General features: G+C 35.8%; 2 protein-coding genes and 1 long non-coding RNA gene across 6 annotated transcripts; 1 reads left to right on the top strand and 2 right to left on the bottom strand.

Moving 5' to 3' along the window:
• Positions 1–374: 374 nt before the first annotated feature.
• On the bottom strand, positions 375–5377 carry LOC110917786. 4 transcript variants are annotated; one of them, XM_035977508.1, is made up of 9 exons: positions 5134–5377; positions 3143–3500; positions 2386–2666; positions 2095–2290; positions 1765–1992; positions 1424–1662; positions 1008–1352; positions 618–851; positions 375–536 (listed from the first exon to the last, which is right to left on the bottom strand). In XM_035977508.1, exons 3-8 carry the CDS (start codon positions 2662–2664, stop codon positions 729–731), a joined length of 1410 nt encoding a protein of 469 aa, XP_035833401.1. In that variant the 5' UTR covers positions 2665–2666; positions 3143–3500; positions 5134–5377; the 3' UTR covers positions 375–536; positions 618–728. The 4 variants fall into 4 exon arrangements, with proteins under 4 accessions (XP_035833401.1, XP_035833404.1, XP_035833402.1 ...); XM_035977511.1 differs by having other exon boundaries at positions 2119–2290; XM_035977509.1 differs by having other exon boundaries at positions 3143–3497.
• Positions 5378–6486: 1109 nt separating this feature from the next.
• On the top strand, positions 6487–11698 carry LOC118482059. The gene is made up of 2 exons (XR_004866996.1): positions 6487–6762; positions 11418–11698. It is a non-coding gene; the product is annotated as an uncharacterized LOC118482059 (long non-coding RNA).
• Positions 11699–15955: 4257 nt separating this feature from the next.
• Positions 15956–16618, bottom strand: LOC110920009. Its single transcript, XM_022164255.1, has 2 exons — positions 16119–16618; positions 15956–16067 (listed from the first exon to the last, which is right to left on the bottom strand). The coding sequence occupies exons 1-2, from the start codon at positions 16616–16618 to the stop codon at positions 15956–15958; spliced, it is 612 nt and encodes a 203-aa protein (XP_022019947.1).
• Positions 16619–20985: the final 4367 nt, after the last annotated feature.

The raw sequence follows: 20985 nt of genomic DNA, 5'->3' as shown, positions 1-20985 counted from the left end.
CTTATGATGTAACATTATAGCTAATTTAGTACCAAGAAAAGGGTCCTAATATACCAAATAAGATTATGAAACCAATTTTATGGTCGCATAATATGTCTATAGACAACTTAAATAGCATCCTAAAAAGAACATATTAGGAAACTTTTACAATGTTCTAATATGTGATTACCTACTTTTAATCTTTTGATACACATACAAGCGTCCTTAAAAATTAATTTATAGGACCCTTATGATGTAACTTTATAGCTACTTTAATATCAAGAAAATGGTCCTAATATCCCAAATAAGATTATAAAACCAATTTTATAAACAGACCATCAACATATAACATCATAATAGTTATTGTATAACATCAACTAATGAAAGAATCATTATATTTCAAATAAGCATGTTCATAACAAAAACACTATCCATAAATAAGTTTTAACATTATCTAACATAAAGTCTTAATATTTAACAAAGAAATTAAAAGCAATTAAAGAAATAAGAAGTATAAAATATTGAGTCATCATGCGTCCTCAATCCTCATGGACTACCTACAAATAAACCATCCATGTATAAGCATTAAGTTCCATGATATTAAAATTATTTGTATCACAAATTTAACAAATACATACCGAGATAAATGGATAAGGCCATGCGATGGATGCACCAATACAATCTTGAATTGTAGAAAATAAACCATATGGTCTTACCAAGTTTTCATCTTTTTTATTGGTACTTAACGTTTACCTCACACCATTCTGGTCCAATCTCTGTACCACAAACCAGATCATTTGGGTCTGGACCCTTCCTCTTGCTACAATCTCGGTAGAGTTTAGAATGCTTTTGAGGAAAACTTCATATCCGACCTAGATTATAATTTTTAACAAATATTTATTAAACTCTAGTCATAATAGTGCAAAAAATCATTTAAAAAAAATTAATAAAGTTTTACACTAGCAGGCTAACATTTTTATAGAAAAACTAAGGAAAATTGGGTTTTAAAGATTTATATAGAAAAGTACACGTAAACGTTGATGTCCATTGGTTACATTGGGGAAATGTTGTGATGCAAGAGGTTGAACACTGGAACCACCCCTCAACCCTTCCATCTCTGATACTTGGGCTCGTAAATGGACCACAATACTAGTAAGTTCTTCACATTGAGACTTCAATTGGATGTTTTCTCTATGACATGTCAAACGACTTGGTATTACACCCCAAACATCAGCGGCACGAACACCCAGACCATACATAACCGCATAACCCCAAACTAGTAAGTCCTTAACTCTTGCCCTCCAGTTCTTCACCTTCCGCCCAAATGATTGCAATATCCAGCCTTTAGCAACTTCAGGAATATCAAATTTTGTCTAAAAATGAAACATGTTACATGAGAAAACAAATACTTAAGTCATTAACATATATATTTTTAATTATGTACCTTTAAGAGTGCAAGCAACGCTTGTGTTTTTGCGGCCTTAACTTTATTCCATGGTTTATAAATCGGACAATATTTTCCACTCCATGAAAGGGTTCCCATGAAATGGGTCAGTTGACTACTTTTGTCATTAATAGGTTGTCCGTGTGTATTAACTAAAATAGGAATTCTATCCCCTTTTTCTTGGGCCCAAACCTTTGGCATATGCGTTGGTCCTCTCACTCTTTTACGTACATTCCGAACTACAAAAAGTGAACATGATTTACAATGTACATGTATACATTAAAAATACTAAATATATGCTTTAACAAAAAAAATGAAATAATCAAGTAGATCAAATAAACCTGCCTCATTTTCTTGTTGTGAAACTTCATGCTCTTCTTCATTTTCTGGAACTTCACATTCTTCTTCAACCAGTTCATCGTTCTGATTTTCTAAATCATTCACCTTTTCTAAATCTTCCATGTCTTTATCTCCATCATCTTTAAAACTATCTTGTTCTTCATAAGCTTCATTCATATCTATATCTTCAATATCATCAAATTCAACATTATCTTGTTCTTCATTGATATCTATAGTTATAAAAAAAGTAAGCATAAAAACAGTTAATTGAATCTAGACTTAATATTAATTAAATATCATACATAAAATATTTGAAAAACAAAAATAGGTACCATGAAATCTCATGTCACGCTCACCGTGGTCATCATCATTGTCAACAGCAAATAACTTTCTCTTAGCTACAATTGATCTCCCTCTTGTATCAATTACTTGTCTCTTTTGCATATGAGATTCTGAAGATGTTAGCACACGAGAGACAGTCGGAGCAATGAATCGTTTCTGTGCTAAATTAGTATATCTTTTCAGGGACTGCGGAGCAATGTATGTTGGACATTGTTTTTGTAAGTCGAATTGTTAGAGAAGAAACCGAAAGAAATTATATTATCCGTATTTGATATTAGTACCTTTTTAGAGATTTTTGTAGCAGCTTCTTGATAATCTTGCTCAACATCAACATTAGAACCAGGCATATACTCTACATGTATATCTTTCTCGCTGGTATCCATTGATTTCTTTTTCTTTGTTTTGTCACTCTCTGCTAGACTTCTCAAAGATTTAACAATATTTTTCAATCCCAAAGCTTGTAATTTTTTTTGGTTCTCTTGAATCCTTGACATTCTACTCTTTTCATCAGCATTCATACGTCTTTTGGAGCTTTGTCCTTGCATACTTTTATCTTCCATTACTGGTGTACACAAAAAAGAAAAATCTCATTAGTGATGTGAATCGTGTAGCCCTAGCTAGTAGTATCAATATTCAAGTTAACAAGGTTTTATCAAAGGCTTTCATGCTCACTGTAGAAAAAAGAAAATAAAACAGAAAAAATGCACACATCTGAGAAGAAGGGGATGACAATGCAGGCTTAATTAAATACGTGACACGAAATTTCATGGAGTTCTTTACAATAATCTAATACAGGACATGACACTTGATACATGTATGCGCAACAAAAAGTTATAGGTGACACTATGGTGGATCAAAAAGTTATAGTGTGCTCTTAGCTTTTTGCTTTCAAGGCATCAGTTGCCTGATCATTGTCGTCACCGAAGAAAAAAAAACGATCCATAGTTGTCATTTTCATTCCTTAACATCACAAGCCGAAACATTACCAACAATCACCAGTGATTATTCAATAAACGAAAACAGAATCGAAGCCCTTACCTAAATAATCGAACGAACAAAACAGATTAGGGCGGCGAACAGTCCAAAAAAACGAATCTGGAGAATATGTGATTCTTTTTCTTTCGTGCGTCTCTCCAAGATAGATATGCGGCTCCCTTGATGTCTTCTGTTCGTCCTATGATGTGCGGCTGATCACCTCTGATTGCCGCCTCCCACTTCTTGCTGTTGATGTATTATATTCAAGAATGGCCTCTCATTCGTATCATGTATCATGGGCTTGGCCCATTTGAAAAATAAATAGCATCCTCTAATTTGTCCAAAATAATGTCACTTGCGTCTCAAGGCTTCTGATCACATTCCCTTTTATTTTTGTGCATCCAATAATAATAATGGTCTCCTTGTATGAATTAGATATTTAATGCCATGCATTCAACATTTAAATAATTGATAAATCCAGTAAACAAACATGTTAATAACTAAATAACCCTCACCTTAACAAACATATCTATACTTCTATATAATAAAAGAAATCTGTTTTGAGACATTTGTCATTCTCTCATTTAATTGATTAAAATTATTAATAATACTAATAATAATAATAATATTTAATCTAATCTAATACAAATAATAATAATATTTAATCTAATCTAATACAAATTCTTATTATTAATTCAATAACGCTAAACAAGTTTCGAAATTCATAATAATATTAATATGTTAGACTAAATATATTATTGATATATATAACTAAAATTATTATCAATAATATTAATAATAGGTTTAGAATCAAATACAAAGATTCAAAAAATAAGAAGTCGTACAAAGAGTATCAAATAGACTCTGACGGACCTCATTCAACCGACATTAGAGCCATTTTATCAAACTCTACGACATTAATTAATATGTACGAGTTGATGGGTTACATTTATATTAACTCATTTATATCAATATGGTATGTAAATGTCTCTGTCTTTGTTTTGCATTTACAGGAAATATCTATACTATATAGTTTAAATTGTTCAGCCTGTGTAACACACCAGGAACTAACAATCTAATCTAATACAAATTTTTATTATTAATTCAATAACCTATTGTTAAACTAAAACTTCAATAGAATCTTAAATCCTAGCTAAACAAGTTTCGAAATTCATAATAATATTAATATGTTAGACTAAATATATTATTGATATATATATATATATATATATATAAACATATTATTGATATATATCATGGTTGTAAAACAAGGTTTCCAAGGCCGAGTACTCCCCGAGTAGTCGCTACAAGATAGGCTGCCGAGACGACTTTCTTTGGCTCCGCCTAATTACTCGGAATCAGTCAAACGCGGTCAACCAAGGCCAAAATCGTATCTAGTAGGTCAACTTAGGCCGAGTTTGACTTTAAAAATAATAAAACATAATTTCTATGCCTATCATATTAAAGAATGAATATTATTTTCAGGTTTTTGTTATAGATATTAGTAAATTTATGTTATTTGACATGTATATAATTTCCAAAAACTAACTTCTTTATAATTTAACATGTCCGAGTACTCCCCAAGTACTCTTCGTCTAGGCCGAGTACTCTCAACTCCCCGGTCAACCGACTAGGGAGCGCCTAGCGAATTTTGCAACCATGATATATATAACTAAAATTATTATCAATAATATTAATAATAGGTTTAGAATCAAATACAAAGATTCAAAAAATAAGAAGTCGTACAAAGGGTATCAAATAGACTCTGACTGACCTCATTCAACTGACATTAGAGCCATCTTATCGAACTCTATGACATTAATTAATATGTACGAGTTGATGGGTTACATTTATATTAACTCATTTATGTCAATATGGTATGTAAATGTCTCTGTCTTTGTTTTGTATTTACAGGAAATATCTATACTATATAGTTTAAATTGTTCAACCCGTGTAACACACGGGAAACTAACCTAGTATCAAAATAAAATCCAGTAAACAAATACGCAAAACTGATGTTTCAATAACTATGTTAATAACTAAATAACCCTCACCTTAAAGAATGACAGGGGCAGGCGCTTGGAGAATCATCGAAGAAAACCACCGTCGACAATCATCACCATTACGGTTCCTCAACCATAGCGGTTATATAGAGACAGGAGATCGATGAAAGTATTGGAGAGGTTAGGAGAGGGAGTCAGGGAACGGATGCGGATGAATTGGGGGAGGTTAATTTATGTTAAGAGGAAAATTTATATTGGGGAAAGTGGGAACTAGAATTTGGGAGGGAGTTAATTTTTTTTTTTGGGAGGAAACACAATTAATTGATGATAATCTTAAATAGTTACAAATATATTTTTTTGAACGGCATGGAACGACATGCCAACCATCGTGACACCGGACGTTGTGGTCAAGGTCGACTACTTGGCCGCAGAAAATAATGAGGAGAGTGAGAATTGAACTTGGGTCACAAGGAACACCAATTCTTTCCAAACCACTCCACCACTACCTCATTGGCAATAGTTACATATATTTAATAAACTATATTTTTTAACTATAAATTAAAGGTATTTTAAAAGGCATAAATAAAACATATATTGAAAAAATAGAAAAATGTCCAAATTTATAGATTTTAGTACATCATACCATAGTTATTAAAGGCGTTAGGGACACTCAAGGCGCACAGGTCTCGCCTTGGGCATAGGCACAAGACGTAAAAAAGCAAGGGCCTTAGTAAAAAAAGGCGCACAATAAAAAAATTAAACTATATTATGTTTGTCTTTGGTCATTATCGACCTGGTTCATTACAATACCAGTATGATACCGGCACTCGGCAAAGCAATCGTTGCCAATTTTATATTAATTTCTTTATCTAAATTAAGTTTTAGAGTAAACTGTCATTTTGGTCCATGTGGTTTGGTCACTTTTGCCACTTTAGTCCAAAACTCAAACCTTTTAAATCTGGGTCCCTGTGGTTTCACTTTTATTGTCATTTTGGTCCAAAAATGAAATCAGTTGATATTTAGCTAATAAAATCCTATTATTTTGTCCTTTTTCTTAGGGGCAAATCGGTCAATATAATTTTATTATAATACATTATTAGTTAAATCAATGAAATCAGCTAATATTTGGCCATTTTGCCCCTAAGAAAAAGGATAAAATAACAGAATTTTATTAGCCAAATATCAACTGATTTCATTTTTTGACCAAAACGGCAATAAAAGTGAAACCCAAGGGACCCAGATTTAAAAGTTTTGAGTTTTGAACTAAAGTGGCAAAAGTGACCAAACCTCAGAGACCAAAATGGCAGTTTACTCTAAGTTTTATTTTTGTTTACAACTTTACAAAATTCCCTCTTCATGCTAATTGATTTCCCTCCACAAAAACCTCCCGCCTTCCCAAAATTCCCACCAAATTAATTCATATTCCGTAACTTCCTAATCGTAAAGCTGAGTTGTCTCTCTTTGACTCTTTCTTCTTATGGTTTTCTGTACTACTCGTATTTTTCATCACCGTTGCTTCAATCCTTAACCTTGAATCGATATGCAGTGACGGAGCTTAGCAGGAACCACTACCAATTGAACCACATGCTTTGACCCCTTGAATTGCTTCGACTACAGGCACAACCAATCGACCTCACGGCTCAGGATCCAATTGAACACTCGTTACAATCAACATCTCCTGTAAGTGTTTAGATAATCACATGCTTCTTCTTTCACTTAATTAACTTCTGGGCCACTATAACTTATAGACAAATTCTTATGCATAAGTATTCATGTATACAGATTCCTTTAATTATTTCTCTATTGCATTAGGTGTTGGATTATAAGCCATTTTTAGATATATTATATATAGGTTGTTGTTTTTTGCTACTATTGTGTAAGTTTGTATGTAACATTTAGCAGGTTGCCTACATGTATAGTTAAGTAAATCACCAAAGGAAGTTTGTTCCTGTAGAAAACTTATATATTATTGTTGATTTTTGTGAATGTAATCCCTGTAGGTAAATGCAGGGTAAGTGATATTGTACAATATATGGCAGAGGATGCCCATTTTGGGCATTTATTAAACATGAGTCCATATGGGTTATGGTCTATCCCTAGGGGTTTAAATAAAAAAATTAACTAGAAGAGAAATGATACAAATGGGTCAAGGTCAAGAGGTCACAAGTAACCCCGTTATATTTATTGTTTTTATGTTCGCAGTCTTGTAAAATATTTTGTATAAAATAATATATTATTAGTGTAATAATAGTCTTTGTAATCATATTTGATGTCGTAACAGCTTATAAAAACAGACAAAAAACGTTTGCAGGTCAACCCAACCTGACTTGTTATGTTCCGCACTAAAAACAACCCTAACTTGACCCATTACCCAACCTGTTAGACCCGCCCATGTTGCCACCTATAGAATCTAGTGACTAGACTAATGCTAAGAGAACAAACCAAAGTGGCTAACTTTTCATCATCCTTTTTCTAAGAACATAGCTGGCCGTTTCCCTTGTGGGTTGATGTGGAAAAGCTTTGCCACATCACTCACTGAATGTTTTCTAGATGCTTATATCAAGATACTGGACAACAAATATCTATGGAATTAGTTGGTGGGACATTGTCTTTATTTTATGGTGTATACACAAATAGACCTGTATATACAACATCATAATTAGATTAGAATCATATACAATGATAACTGCAAAATCAAGCTTAGCCACATCAGCATTCAAGTCGTAGACTAGTCCATATTTTCATTCAAATAGCTATTACATAATTTACATAAGATCGGCCCACAAACTAAAACACAAGTCATTACTGTTCTTAAACTGCACAATAAAAGATTCCTTTTTTCACTTTTTTTCACTTCTGAGCCACTCTAACTTATAGACAAATTCTTCTGCATAAATATCCATGTATACAGATTCCTTTAATTATTTCTCTATTGCATTAGGTGTTGGATTATAAGCCATTTTTAGATATATTGTACATAGGCTCTTGTTTTTTGCTACTATTGTGTAAGGTTTGATGGTTTTAGTTGATTTTGTAAACATGGTATGAGATTATGTCTGTTTCATTGACTTTGACATCAATACTATGCTCAATGCTATTCATAACCTGTTCGCTTCTTCCACATCATTGTATCACAAGAGACAATCACTTGGTACGTGCTAAAATGTTACTGAATAAGTTTGTCCGGTTGGGCACAGTGGCGGACCCAAAAGCTATTTGCTGGGGGTGCGGATGAGGTGTTCAGCCATATTTTTAAGGGGTGCGGTCGGGTTTTTTGCTTAAAATATACACTAATTTTTTTTTTCAAAGGGTGCGGCCGCCTCCCTGGCTAAAGGCTAGGTCCCCCCATTGTTGGGCGGGGTAATGAGTCAGGGTGGGGCTGGTCAGGAATGTCGTTTTAAAAATTGTCATTCTGGGTTGGTCAGAGCGGATTTTGACCAAAATGGGTACAAGTCAAAATGACCCGTTGTAAAAAGATGGTTGATTTGACTCTGTTTTGAACAAGTTTTGACCAATATGACATAAAAAAATCTATGCAATGCAATAAGAAAGATTGCTTGAAAGCTTAAAGAGTTTGGCACCTATATAATCATACAAAATCATATTAAAGAAGTCATACAACACAAACTCTGCTCAAGAGTAATGTTCCTATAAAACCAACAGGTAATAGAAGATTTCTGCTCCAAATCGTATCTCTGGAAAAATCAAAGTCTGCTAGTATGTTTTTCTAGCACGACTAGTCAATAGCCCAATTATTGTGAAGGGAATACTCTCAACCACTGCATCAACAATATAAGATGGATCAATATACATGGAGGAGCAGCGATTTGGATCTATAAACCTTGTTAAAGTTTACATAGTTATCCCTTTTTGACTTTTATACAAATGATGCGCATCCAAGCTACACAAACAAAAATATATAGATACCAACATATCATTAAAACTCCATTAGCACATATGATTCTTTTTTCGTCAGCTTTATCTTTCCAGCAGTATTTCCAAAACCCATACATCACTAGTAAAGTTATACAAATTGGGGACTTATCTAAATGTTCACTTGTGGTGACCATCACTGGCAACTTAGGGGTATAAACGAGGCAAGTCGAACTCAATCTCGAGCTCATTACACTTATGAAAACTCAAGCTCGGCTCGATCCAAACTTTGTTTCTACAGCTTGAGTTTGGCTCCTTTATTATTTATTAATTAGTTTATATTAAGTATAATCATTATTTTATATATAATTAAGTTATTTTTCATAATTTTATAAATAGTAATTCTTATTACTAAAATATATATTTAATATATTATTTAAAATTATATAAATATTGGGCTTGTTTAGGCTCGCAAGACACTCGAGCTCGATATGCGAAGCTTGCTCATGGGCTCGTTTACTAAACAAGCTTGTTTCTAAGCTCGAGCTCGGGCCTAGGCTTGTTTCAAGCTTTTTTTTTAGCCGATCTCAAGTAGGTTGGCTCCTTTGTTCCTCTTGCCGGCATGCCTATTTTCTGCTTAATGTAAACATAAAAAGCCCAAAACGGCATAAAAACAAAGGAAAAAACACATGATAATCCTCATTACTAGGGCTGTGCCTTGAAAATTTGTTGTAACAATATTTGTTTTGTATATATCCCATTGTACCTTCTGAAAATGATCGGCACACATATCACTGCAAAAAATATTTGCAATCAAACAAATAGTTGAAGTACCCTGTTTTCTAGGTAGTGTAAATCGTTAGCAACTTGCTAACGATTGTAATTTCAAAACAAGCATGTCAAAAATAGTTTTAGTCACAGTTCTGATGGTTTCAATTAGTCATTTTTGTAGTAGTGAATAATAGCCATGTATTTATTAGATGCTATACAACTTTGCATTTAAATTTTCAAAATGCAACCTTTCGAAAAAAAGGTTGCGAATTTTATGATATTTACAACTTTTTAAGAAAAAGGTTGCAAGTTTTAGTAAAATTCGCAACTTTTTTATCAATAGGTTGCATTAGATCTTCTAATGCAACATTTATGTTAAATGAAGTTGCATTATAGTCAAATGCAACTCATTTGAAAAAGGTTGCTTCTAAAAGGTTGCATTTGTAATAAAACTCTAACGAATAAGCGTCCTGTAAAATTAATGTTTTGTGACTTAAATATCAAGTGTCCTATTACGGTGTATTATAATAACACCACAATGATTAAGCGTTCTATAAAGTTTAAAGTTATAAGACCCAAGTGTCAAGTGTCCTATTAAGTTAAGTTCTAATGTGACTTTGACTAGAAAGGGTCCTATAACACTAAACATTTATGACTTAACTACAACGTGTCCTATTAAGTTATTTTATAATAAGACCCCAGATGATCAAGTGTCCTAATACGGTACCACATAATAGGACACTAACAATTAAATGTCTTGTAAAGTACTTTATTAGGATCTACATTTTAAGTGTCCTATTAAATTATATGATAATAGGACCAAAAATCATCCATCCTATTAAATAGTTTTTTTGGACACCGGTTTAGTAGAGTATATTATAAAAGGACCTCAAAAGTTCATTAGTCCTATTAAATAGTTTTTTAGGACCCTCTTTTACAAGCGTCCCATAGAAAAGGTCCTAAGAAGCCATGTTTGTTGTAGTGTAAACCCAATCTTTCTCATTCTAAGGTAACCTTTTTATAAAAGTTTAAATACTTTTCACTTTTGATTTAGCTTTATGTTAGATGATGTGAATACTTTGATGCTTTGGAAGATAATTAATTTTAGGAAAATAAGTTCATGTCTCATGTTTTGATAGATAAATGATGAATTTTTACAGCTTTTAGAGAGTTATAGATTAGGAAAATATTTGAATTTGTATGGATTTAGAGTTTTGAATTTACTTATTTCGAAAATGTAGGGAAGGTTACTTTTAGGAGCCACCATTGGAGTGGTTATAGCTGGAAGGGCTTATGCCAACACCGTTGATAAAGCGACTTTCGAGTACTTAATTTGATGATTTTTTGTAATGAGTTGATTGTTAGATAATATGACATGATTTGGTCTATTTTTTTAGAAATGATAGATTTAGGCAAAAAAAGAATATTTTTATAACAAATTATAGCTCAATGGGCTAAAGCAGTTATCACACAAATGTATAAATCAGTTGGGTAAAACAAATACTTGGATGAAAGTGATCCAACTACTAAAATATCACTCAATCTGGGCTTTAGTTATAACTTTGTGTTTTTGTCTCAAAAGTTAGAATTGATTGCTTGAGACTTCTAAAATGATAATTATGCATCATGGTAGTTTGTTGTTATTAACTTTTGATTACTTTTATATAAAGAATGCTTTTTTGTAATTTAAGGAATAGGGTTCTGGCGACCCTTCAGTTTTCCAAAGAAGTTCCAGTCAAGTTTTGCTCTTCGGCGAGGTTTCCACCCAGGCTAACACCGGCATGGTGGTTTTGACTGATACATTACTGATCTCCGACACGCTGTTTTCCTTATGAAACATGGCTGTATGTTATGATTCAACTTCTATTGCGCCTTAATTTGTAAGCCCCTGGCCGCAACGCGGCGGAGGGTTCCATCTAGTTATATCTATTTTAAAATGAATGGTCGGTGGCATATGTCACTGACAAAAAGACAAAAAAGTCCATTCAACTTTTGAAAATGACAAAAAAAAAAAAAAAAACCTTCAGACTTTTAAAATTGACAAACAACCTTGAGTTCTAACTTTTCAAATTTACCCCCGTATTTTCATTCTTTAGCTTAAAAGAAAAAAAAAACTATTTTCTCACGTTGTTATTTTTATGTACGTGTCGGTATAAATTCACGTTTTGAAGTAAATTTTTCAGAAACGAGCGTGGTCTAATATAATGCGTTTTCATAACGTTTCAATATAAAAAAAGAAATATTTGGAAACGAGTCTGGTAAAATATAATACGTTTTCATATGTATTTTTGCGTATATTTTTTGTTGGTCTACGTTTTGACGTAAACTGTGTTCGGAAATGAATCAGGTCAAATTAATACGTTTACATTTGACGCTATAAAAGGAGTTATTGTACGTTTTGACGCCGCATAAGTATTCATGCAGTGTAGTGGTTAGGTAGAATCCTCACTAAACGAACCAACCCGAGTTCGATTTCGTTCCTTTATACGTAACAACAATGCTTTAGATCGGATACGTTGAAACACACATTTTCTTATGGTTAATGCATCATATAACTGCCATCAACTATAAACAACTAAGACGTCGTCCCGACAACGTATGGCCTACGAAAACAATCTAGTATTTTCTTTAATTAAATTTGTTTTGACAGTGAGAGGACAAGGGTGTAAGACCGGGTGTAGTGGTAGAGAAAAATAATGCCCCCACCATGGGGCATTATTCGACACGTGTTATCCCAGTCAGCATGGGGCGTTATTGCAAAAGTGGCGTAGTGGGAATAATGCCTAAATAATGCCCTTCCAATCATTAAACAAAAAAAAAAAAAAATCAATCTATTCTCTCATTGGCCAGTCAAACCAAAGTTAACCCATCACAATCCCATTTTGGCGTTTTAATAAACACGCCGGTTACATTTTTTTTTCAAAAATAACGCCTAGCGTAATGGGGTGTGGGGCGTTTTGGGGTGTTTTTTTTCAATTTTTTTTAAACAAATACCGCCCCACTACGGGTGGTCTAAGGGGTGTATGTCCATTGAGATTAGACAAACTTTCCCCTCATCCAATCATGTTGTGCCATGTAATTTCTCTCTCATTCTTGCCTATTGTCCAAAAAACATAAGGAGTGCATGCCTAAAATGAGATTAGGTAAACTAATATTCCATTCCAAACATTAGGGCAAATTACATAAGGATAGCAGGTAGACGAGCAACAAACTGGGCCGCCATCCCTTTCTGAATAGAAAAACCCAATCTACTAAAAACAAAGCCCCGCCCCTGAGGGGTCGAAAAGTTGCTATGGACCACACGTTGCACTCTAGACAAGAACCGAACTGCCTTCGGCGCCAAGGAGCCGAACGTGTCAAACGCCAGGGGGACAAAGGCATGCTGATTATCCTCACAAGCTTTCGCGTGCTTTTCCACCTTCTTTGACTCTGCTTTCAGTACCGCTTGCCCCGCCACAAACCCATTTTCCCGGAACCCGGCTAGTGGGGATACACCTGTGAGATCGACACAAGCATGTTTCCCGACCTCCCAACCAAAAACTAGCACGTCAGCTGGGCGTAGGGTGGATCTCCCCTCCGACGGGTCTGTAAGAAAATTAACCGGTGCCTCTTTCTTCGCCGAGATCCCTGCTCGTCTGAGAATATCCATTAACGCGTCTCGCACAAAGTCATGGCGATACTTAAACCCCGGCAACTCTCTACAGTGTAACGCATGCTCCCCGTATTTATCCAGGCATGTTTTACGGCAGACTGGGCAAGTTTCATCATTCGGGAACATGGGGATCATTAAACGGTACTTAAGGATTGATCGGTACTCCACCGCTGACATACGTTGACCCAAACCTTCAATGGGAATAACAGTTAAGAAATCCTGAGCGTGAGGCCTCTGTAGGCATTCAATGACGGCTTTCTGACGGGGTGACAAATGGAAATCTTCTCCCAAACTAATTAAAAAAAAAAACAAAACATGTGATTGGTTGAGAAGTAATGGCCCCACCTTTATTCCCTCTTCTCATCTTTGCCGCATGCAGCATACTCTCCCTGAAAATCCTCCACCTGATCGGCAAACTTATGTTGGCGATGGACATGCCGTGCAGCATGTGGGTTGCCGAAGTGGGTAGCCTAAGGGGGTTGCCTAACCTACCCCACACACCCTAAGAAAAGAAATTTCATTCAAGGTATACTCTTTGTGTGTAGCCAAAGCTTGAAACATCGAGTAGCTTTCCTTATATAAATTAATTAACCAAAGCTTGAACATCGAGTAGCTTTCCTTGTATAAATCAATTAACTAAAGCTTGAACCATCGAGTAGCTTTCCTTATATAAATTAATTAACTAAATGTTTCACCCAAAGTCAGACTATGTGTTCTCGTACATCGGAATAGTCAAAATTGTCCACGTGAATAGGATTAAAAAAACGAGTACCTATTCAACCATTGATATTTAATGAATGTATATCCATTCACTTGCTCCCTATATACAACTGTGTATCGCTTCCTTCTTCTCATTCAAACATTCCTCGAAAACAAACTTAAATCAGGAGCAAGATCATGAGGAGTCAAAAAATGTGTCACAAAAAGCCAGTTACCATAGGCACGATCATGAAAACACCAGTAAGATTTATGTCCAAAGCCCTAGATCTATACGTGAAAGGAGTCAACAATTTCTCCAGTACCTACAACAGGCCTTTTTCGACCTCGAAAGTCAACGCCAACTGTCAAGCGTTACCTAGGAGCTTCAGCACAAGTAGACTATCCGATAATGATCAATTAGTGCAAGTGGGAGCCCTGGTCAGATCTATATCCACTACTGCTACACGCAGTAGCGATAGACCAAATAACATTGCAGGATCGGAGATGAGATTGTACCCCCACAAATCACATTCGTATTCATCGAGGAGAGCTGCGTTTAGAAGTTGCAGCGTTGGAATGGGAAAGATAGACGAAGATAGGGTTTCTTCTTTCAGAGACAGCGATTTTATTCTTAAAAGCACGCCAAGTCAAGAATAAATATTAAGAATTTTAAAGGAGTCATTATTACATTAGTGTGTCAACTGAACCAAGTAAATTCATGTAGTAAATTCATGTAATACGTTTGTTTTGTGGAATTTAAATCTGGTATTTCATTCTCTAGCTAGACTAGATTACTAAAATTCTATATAATCTTGCAACTACAGTCTACATTTCAAGCTCTTCTATAATATTGCATCATTCTAAAACAAGCCCACGTAACAACTCTAGAATAATCCGAAAAATTAAACACCAACCATTCAATAACTTCATTCAACAATAAAATTTATTTATTAGGATACAAAATAACATATCAACAACTATGATGGCCCGCATTTGGATTAATTTGAGGCCCACCGTGACCATGTTTCTTTTCAGTTAAGGCCCAGTATTGGGTTTTGAATCCTCTGGCTTTTATTATAGTGGGCTGTCTTAAAGGCCTTTTGCTTTCGGGTATTTAGCTTCAAGTTATCTTATTGTAATTTGGTTAGGCTAGAGGGTGTGGTTGGAGCCCCCTAGGGGCTTTATCAGGCCACGTAAGCGACACGTAGGATCCATGGTGTGGATGGATCTCCCTTTAATTTGCATGGTTTGGATGGAGCCTCCTATTAAACAAAATAAAAAAAAGATTTCATTGGTTTAAATCTAGTGGGCCCCACCTGAACCTTTCATTTTTGGCGTTAACATGATGGAGCCCCTTGTATAGCGCCCACTCTTAAATCTCGCGGTGTGGATGTATAGCGCCTAGGGGCGCTATAGATGGTGATGTGGCCTGGGTGGCGCCCCCACACCCTCCGGCCTTGTTTTATTTCAGTTATTATCGGTCTCGCCTAATGACATTATTGACTTGTACGGCCGTTATATTTTGGGTCGGGAGTTCCATTATTTGGTTGAGTTTTACACATAAATGTGGTACTATCTTTTGTTACTGGTTGCCGCTTATTGGATCGATCTGTAATTTGTTGTTCGAAATCAGGCCTTCTTCAATATAATCAACAAAAGATTTAACAAGAAAGAATACTTTGATTAAAATTGAAGGTTCATGAATCCTAAACATATCACCCCTATTTATACTAAACAACCTTAATGCGAAAGAAAAATACCTAGACTAGAATTAGAAAACCTAAACAATAATAAAATAAAAATACCATTAATAATTAATCTACAACCAAAAATAAACTACACCACTTAGCACCTTTCAACTTTTGAGTTATGACAAGATTAGTCCCAACATTTGCTATTGTTGTTGACCTCCGCTAGTTTGATAGGCAAGAACAGCAGTAGTTTAGGAGTAGTATGGTTATAGTTTAGGGTCCCCATAACCTTTTTTTTCCTTGTTTATACAAAGAAAAAAAAAACAATACAACAAAGCCACTCTACCAACCAATTTGGTATAACTTGAAACCCCTCCAATTCCAAATCCGCCTGCATTGATCTAGACTTCACCCACAAGACACTTAAGGACTTTATATCACTCATCAACTTTTGCATATGAATCTGAACATCGTTAAAAAGCGTCCCATTATGAACCTTCCATATATACCATATAGTTGTAAGACATACTGCATGAAAAGCCTTCCTATATTTTTCTGAACCGCCCACAAACTTGAAAAGCTGAAGCAAATCCTTCAAATTAAAAGCAAAAATCGGTGGAATCTTGCACCATAAGGACACCCATTGCCAAACCGATTGAGCTAACCCGCATGAAACAAAAAGGTGCTCAGCCGATTCTGGCAACTCCCCACACATCGGGCATAAACACGACGACACATTTATGTTTCTACTTATCAGAGCACACGTAGTTGGAAGTCGTTTGCCTGTGAAGCTGTGATACCGACCTTTGGGACCCACGAATTCCATCAAACGAGCACGAAGAAGACGCATACCTTTGTTGCTGCAGTCCCCCTTTTGAGACTCCGAACTGTGAACGAACCGGATTTATGCCCCCTAAAATGTGCAACTCTTTTATTATTTTTTTTATATTATGTACCCGCTAAGCTCATTTACCCGAAAAAAATGTCTTTGCTAGGTATGGCAATCGAACCCGATGCTCAAACCCGATTGGGGTAGGGGGGGGGGGGGGTTATAATACTTTTTGGGCTATGCTCATTTACCTGAAAACATATATATGTCTTCGGCTCTTTGCATGCCTCAAGCTACCTAGTTCACTTTGTTTGTTCGCAAAATATTTTAACTATGGCGCACATGAAAGAAAACAGTAATGCAACGGATCAAATTGTTGAGTGAGCGTAAAATGGTAATGAAATGGATCATTGATGAAACAATACAATGCATCTTACGAAAAATATGTCTACATGTGAGGTGTAAGTTGGCACAAACTATCACTCACCAAAACTTGGACGAAGTATCTTATTATAGATCCATATGCTTCTTACAGTTTATCAATCAATACAATATATACAAATACCATAGTCTAGTCAATCCCACCAGTGGTGGATCTAGAAAAAAACGTCAAGGGGCAATGTTTCAAAAATTTCTTTTCTATAGGGGCAGCGAAATAAAAAAAAAAAGGTCAAATTTTTCCAAAATTTACACTACCGCCGGAACGTCAAGGGGCTACCCCTTTGTATCAAGCTATATCGGCCCCTAAATCCCACCGCCATGGTTGATAATAGGGTCAAAAAATAAGTTAACCAGCACCCAATCAACAAATCAAGTTGAATACGGAATGTAACTAGACCCCTATATATACACACACACAATTTAATTTAAAAAATAATCATTTTCTTAGGTTTCATTAAATTCATGTTCAAAATATAAATTTTTTTTGAAGAAATTCATATCTACCGAAAAATGGGTGAAGTTTGGGGATTGTGGACGTTTAGTATCTACATTCTGAGAATTATGATTAATAGAGATAGATCAAGTTGTCACAGGTTTAAGTCAAAGTCTATATGTTGATAAGGTCACTTGGTGCTTCTCAACGCAAGACTCCAACCATGGACTCTTGCTAATGGTATATGGAACGATCTTGTATAAATCTCAACGACCTAAGGAGGATGATGGGAAGAAGAAGAGGAAGAACGTTCCATATGTTTTTGCAGTTGGATTGATTATGTATGCCATGTTAATATGTCATGCACCAAACCTGATGTGTTGTATGCTTTGAGCATGACGAGCAAATATTAGCATAATCCAGGAGAGGGTAACTGGATTGCTATAAAGAATATCCGCAAATACGTGAGATTGGCTAAGGATATGTTCTTATATATGGGTGAGTTGAGGAAGAACTTACGGTAAAAAGTTACACCGACACTAGCTTCCAAACTAGCCGGGATTATTATCATTGGCGGAGCTTGACCAAAAGTTTCGAGGGGGCGTAAAGTGATGGGACCCAAATTTTTTCCCCTCGGGTTGAGTCGGCAATCGATTCGGGTCAAGTCAAATAATAATAGTTAAAACTAAAAAATTTCATTCATTCAAAGGACCCGTTCTTAGACATAAAAATTTGTGATTAAGTTTATTGTGTCATGGGTAACCTAGGGTTAAACAAATAAGAGTTAAAATATATTTACAAAACTACATATCACTTGTTACAAAGTGGTAACAAACTTTACTTTAATTTATATATTGTATAAATATTTAGGAAAAATAATTAGGGGGGAGGCGATCCTATATAATTTTTAAAATTTACGGACGAAGAACTAGAACCTATACACTTCTAACCGAAATATTGGGGTGGGCGGGTGCACCCCGGGCACCAATAAACCTTCGCCCCTGAATATTATCACCTATAGATGTCTACTCGAATACAGGGGTTTCTTATGTTGGGTTTAATCGGGTTTGGTTCGCGGGTCATATGGGTCGGTGCGTTATCCGGTCACGGGTTCATTTACGAGTCAAATGGGTCAAGAGCTGTTTAACAGAATCTTAACAGAATAATGGGATTATACCCATGATCTCAAGGCTACACATGTTTAATTAAAGAAAAATGGGTGTTGCTGACCAAGTAAATTGGAGAAAAGAGATCATGGCATGAAATACGTTGGTTGTTTTAATTAATTTGTCATGTGCTTTAATTTGTTTAGTTTAGTATAAATAGGATAATGATAATTGTATCAAAATAACCTTTTTCTAATTGTAATAGTAGCTTTCACATTGCCTTACATTTATATTTCCTCTTCACATATTACATACATACATACGACTACGTGAGAGCATAAGTGTGTGATTGTGTGTGTATTGTGGGGGCCTAAACTAACATTTGGTATCATAGCCTAGGGCTCGTAGAAAGCGGGTTTGAAGATCAAAGGAAGCCTACGCCGCCGGCGGGTGTGTCGGTCGATGGAGGGCAGGGTGAAGAAGGGTCTAGCTTGTCGTTGCGGGGCAAACGCAGCAGGAAAATAGGATGTTCGGGACTGTGTTGCAGCGTTAGACGGAATCGTTAAGGTGTTTCGGTAGGCCGTTGTTGTGGTAGACGTACCGGTTAAGACGATGGGGGTGACCGGTGATAAACATTTGTGTTCCGTGGCTGTTAGTGGTGATGAAAGGAGGAAGTACAGGGTTGTTCGGTTATTAGTTGCGGGTTTGAGCAACTGGTATATACCCGGTGACAACAGCAGGTTTCGCGGGTGCCTTGATCGTGTTGTTTTGTGATAAGATGAGACCGGCGTGTTGTGTGAAAAATGGGCGTAAGGGAACCGTCAAAGCAGATGGCTTTGGATTCGGTTCGTTTAGCAGTTGAAAGAAACCGTTATAAGCGGGTGGCTTTGTTTTCTTGGTCGGTGGAGAGGCCTCTTGGAACAAGTTTGATCGGGAAAAGCTACGGGTGTCAAGATAATGGCGTTGGAGTTCAAATCGGGTGACTCGGATGTGACCAGGGAGAGGTCGTCGATCCGTGATGAGTCAAGATGTTAATGAACGTGTGTCCAACGGGATGCCATGTCAGATGTTACAAGTGTAGAGATTTTTATTCGGGTTGAATCGAGACATTGGACGTGATCGAGGTGAAGCTCGGGTGTTCGTTAGATGTCATAATGGTTCGGAACCGAGGTGGTTCGGTGCTACAGTGAACGGTTGGAACAAACACCGATTAAGGGGGTGATTGTTGGGTTTAATCGGGTTTGGTTCGCGGGTCACATGGGTCGGTGCGTTATCGGGTCACGGGTTCGTTTACGAGTCAAACGGGTCAAGAGTTGTTTAACAGAATCTTAACAGAATAATGGGATTATACCCATGATCTCAAGGCTGCACATGTTTAATTAAAGAAAAATGGGTGTTGCTGACCAAGTAAATCGGAGAAAAGAGATCATGGCATGCAATACGTTGGTTGTTTGAACTAATTTGTCATGTGCTTTAATTTGTTTAGTTTAGTATAAATAGGATAATGATAATTGTATCAAAATAACCCTTTTCTAATTGTAACAGTAGCTTTCACATTGCCTTGCATTTATATTTCCTCTTCACATATTACATACATACTACTACGTGAGAGCATAAGTGTGTGATTGTGTGTGTATTGTGGGGCCTGAACCAACACCTTACTGTGATTGATTGGTCACATTTTCATTCTTTGATCGGATTCCTTCTGAAGTAGGGATCGCTACTCTGACGGGTTGATTAATAAAACATAAATGACTTCAATAAAGAAGAGTGCCCGAGAGCCCTCTAGAACCTACTCCCCCAAACCCCACAAATCCGGTTCAATCGACTTCCTGCTTTGTTCTTTGTTACCTGATTCACCAATAAAGAATAAAAAGGAATCAAATAAAGGACTTTGCAGGTACCCGTAGTTGCCCTTCCTTAGGAGCCAAGATTAAAGAGAAGGGCCATAAGGAGTGCAGCAAAGTGATTCTCCTAAGTGTGAAAGTGGAACGGAATAATAGACTTACATCACAATAGATTTTTCTTCCTCATTTTTATTTAAGTTTTTTGTCTCACGGATCTTGGTTCACACTTTATGGCGTTTACAAAAAGAAAAAAAAATTCAGTCCCGCAAAGGATTGTTCATGAAACTACTATCGAGATTCTTCTCACCATATTTCCTAGTATCATCCCGAATGAACCTATACCGGTTATTAGCTCTCTTATACTAAATGTACGAGGTAGTAGTAAATCTAACCATTACTATCACACCTAGTGGACATTATGTAACCATCGCGAAAATTTCAAGCCTTTGATTTACGTAATGGTTATTCAATATCCTATATACGATTATTATAATTAGTGTCTTTATCGGAACAAATATAAGTATCAAACCTTCCATGTGTCCTAACTAAATTTAGTTGAGG

Source organism: Helianthus annuus, chromosome 9 (assembly GCF_002127325.2).
Source record: "Helianthus annuus cultivar XRQ/B chromosome 9, HanXRQr2.0-SUNRISE, whole genome shotgun sequence".
Lineage (NCBI taxonomy): Eukaryota > Viridiplantae > Streptophyta > Magnoliopsida > Asterales > Asteraceae > Helianthus > Helianthus annuus.
This window is presented reverse-complemented; position numbering and strand designations above follow the sequence as displayed.

Excerpts from the sequence above, each read along its gene's own strand:
- LOC110917786 (XM_035977508.1), bottom strand. The coding sequence starts at position 2,664 with ATGGAAGATAAAAGTATGCAAGGACAAAGCTCCAAAAGACGTATGAAT. Across the intron at positions 1,993-2,094 it reads GCGTGACATGAGATTTCATG|ATATCAATGAAGAACAAGAT; the intron begins GTACCTATTTTT and ends TTATAACTATAG. Across the intron at positions 1,353-1,423 it reads CGTTGCTTGCACTCTTAAAG|ACAAAATTTGATATTCCTGA; the intron begins GTACATAATTAA and ends TTTCATTTTTAG.
- LOC110920009 (XM_022164255.1), bottom strand. The coding sequence starts at position 16,618 with ATGCGTCTTCTTCGTGCTCGTTTGATGGAATTCGTGGGTCCCAAAGGT. Across the intron at positions 16,068-16,118 it reads TTTCAAGTTATACCAAATTG|GAAAAAAAAGGTTATGGGGA; the intron begins GTTGGTAGAGTG and ends TGTATAAACAAG.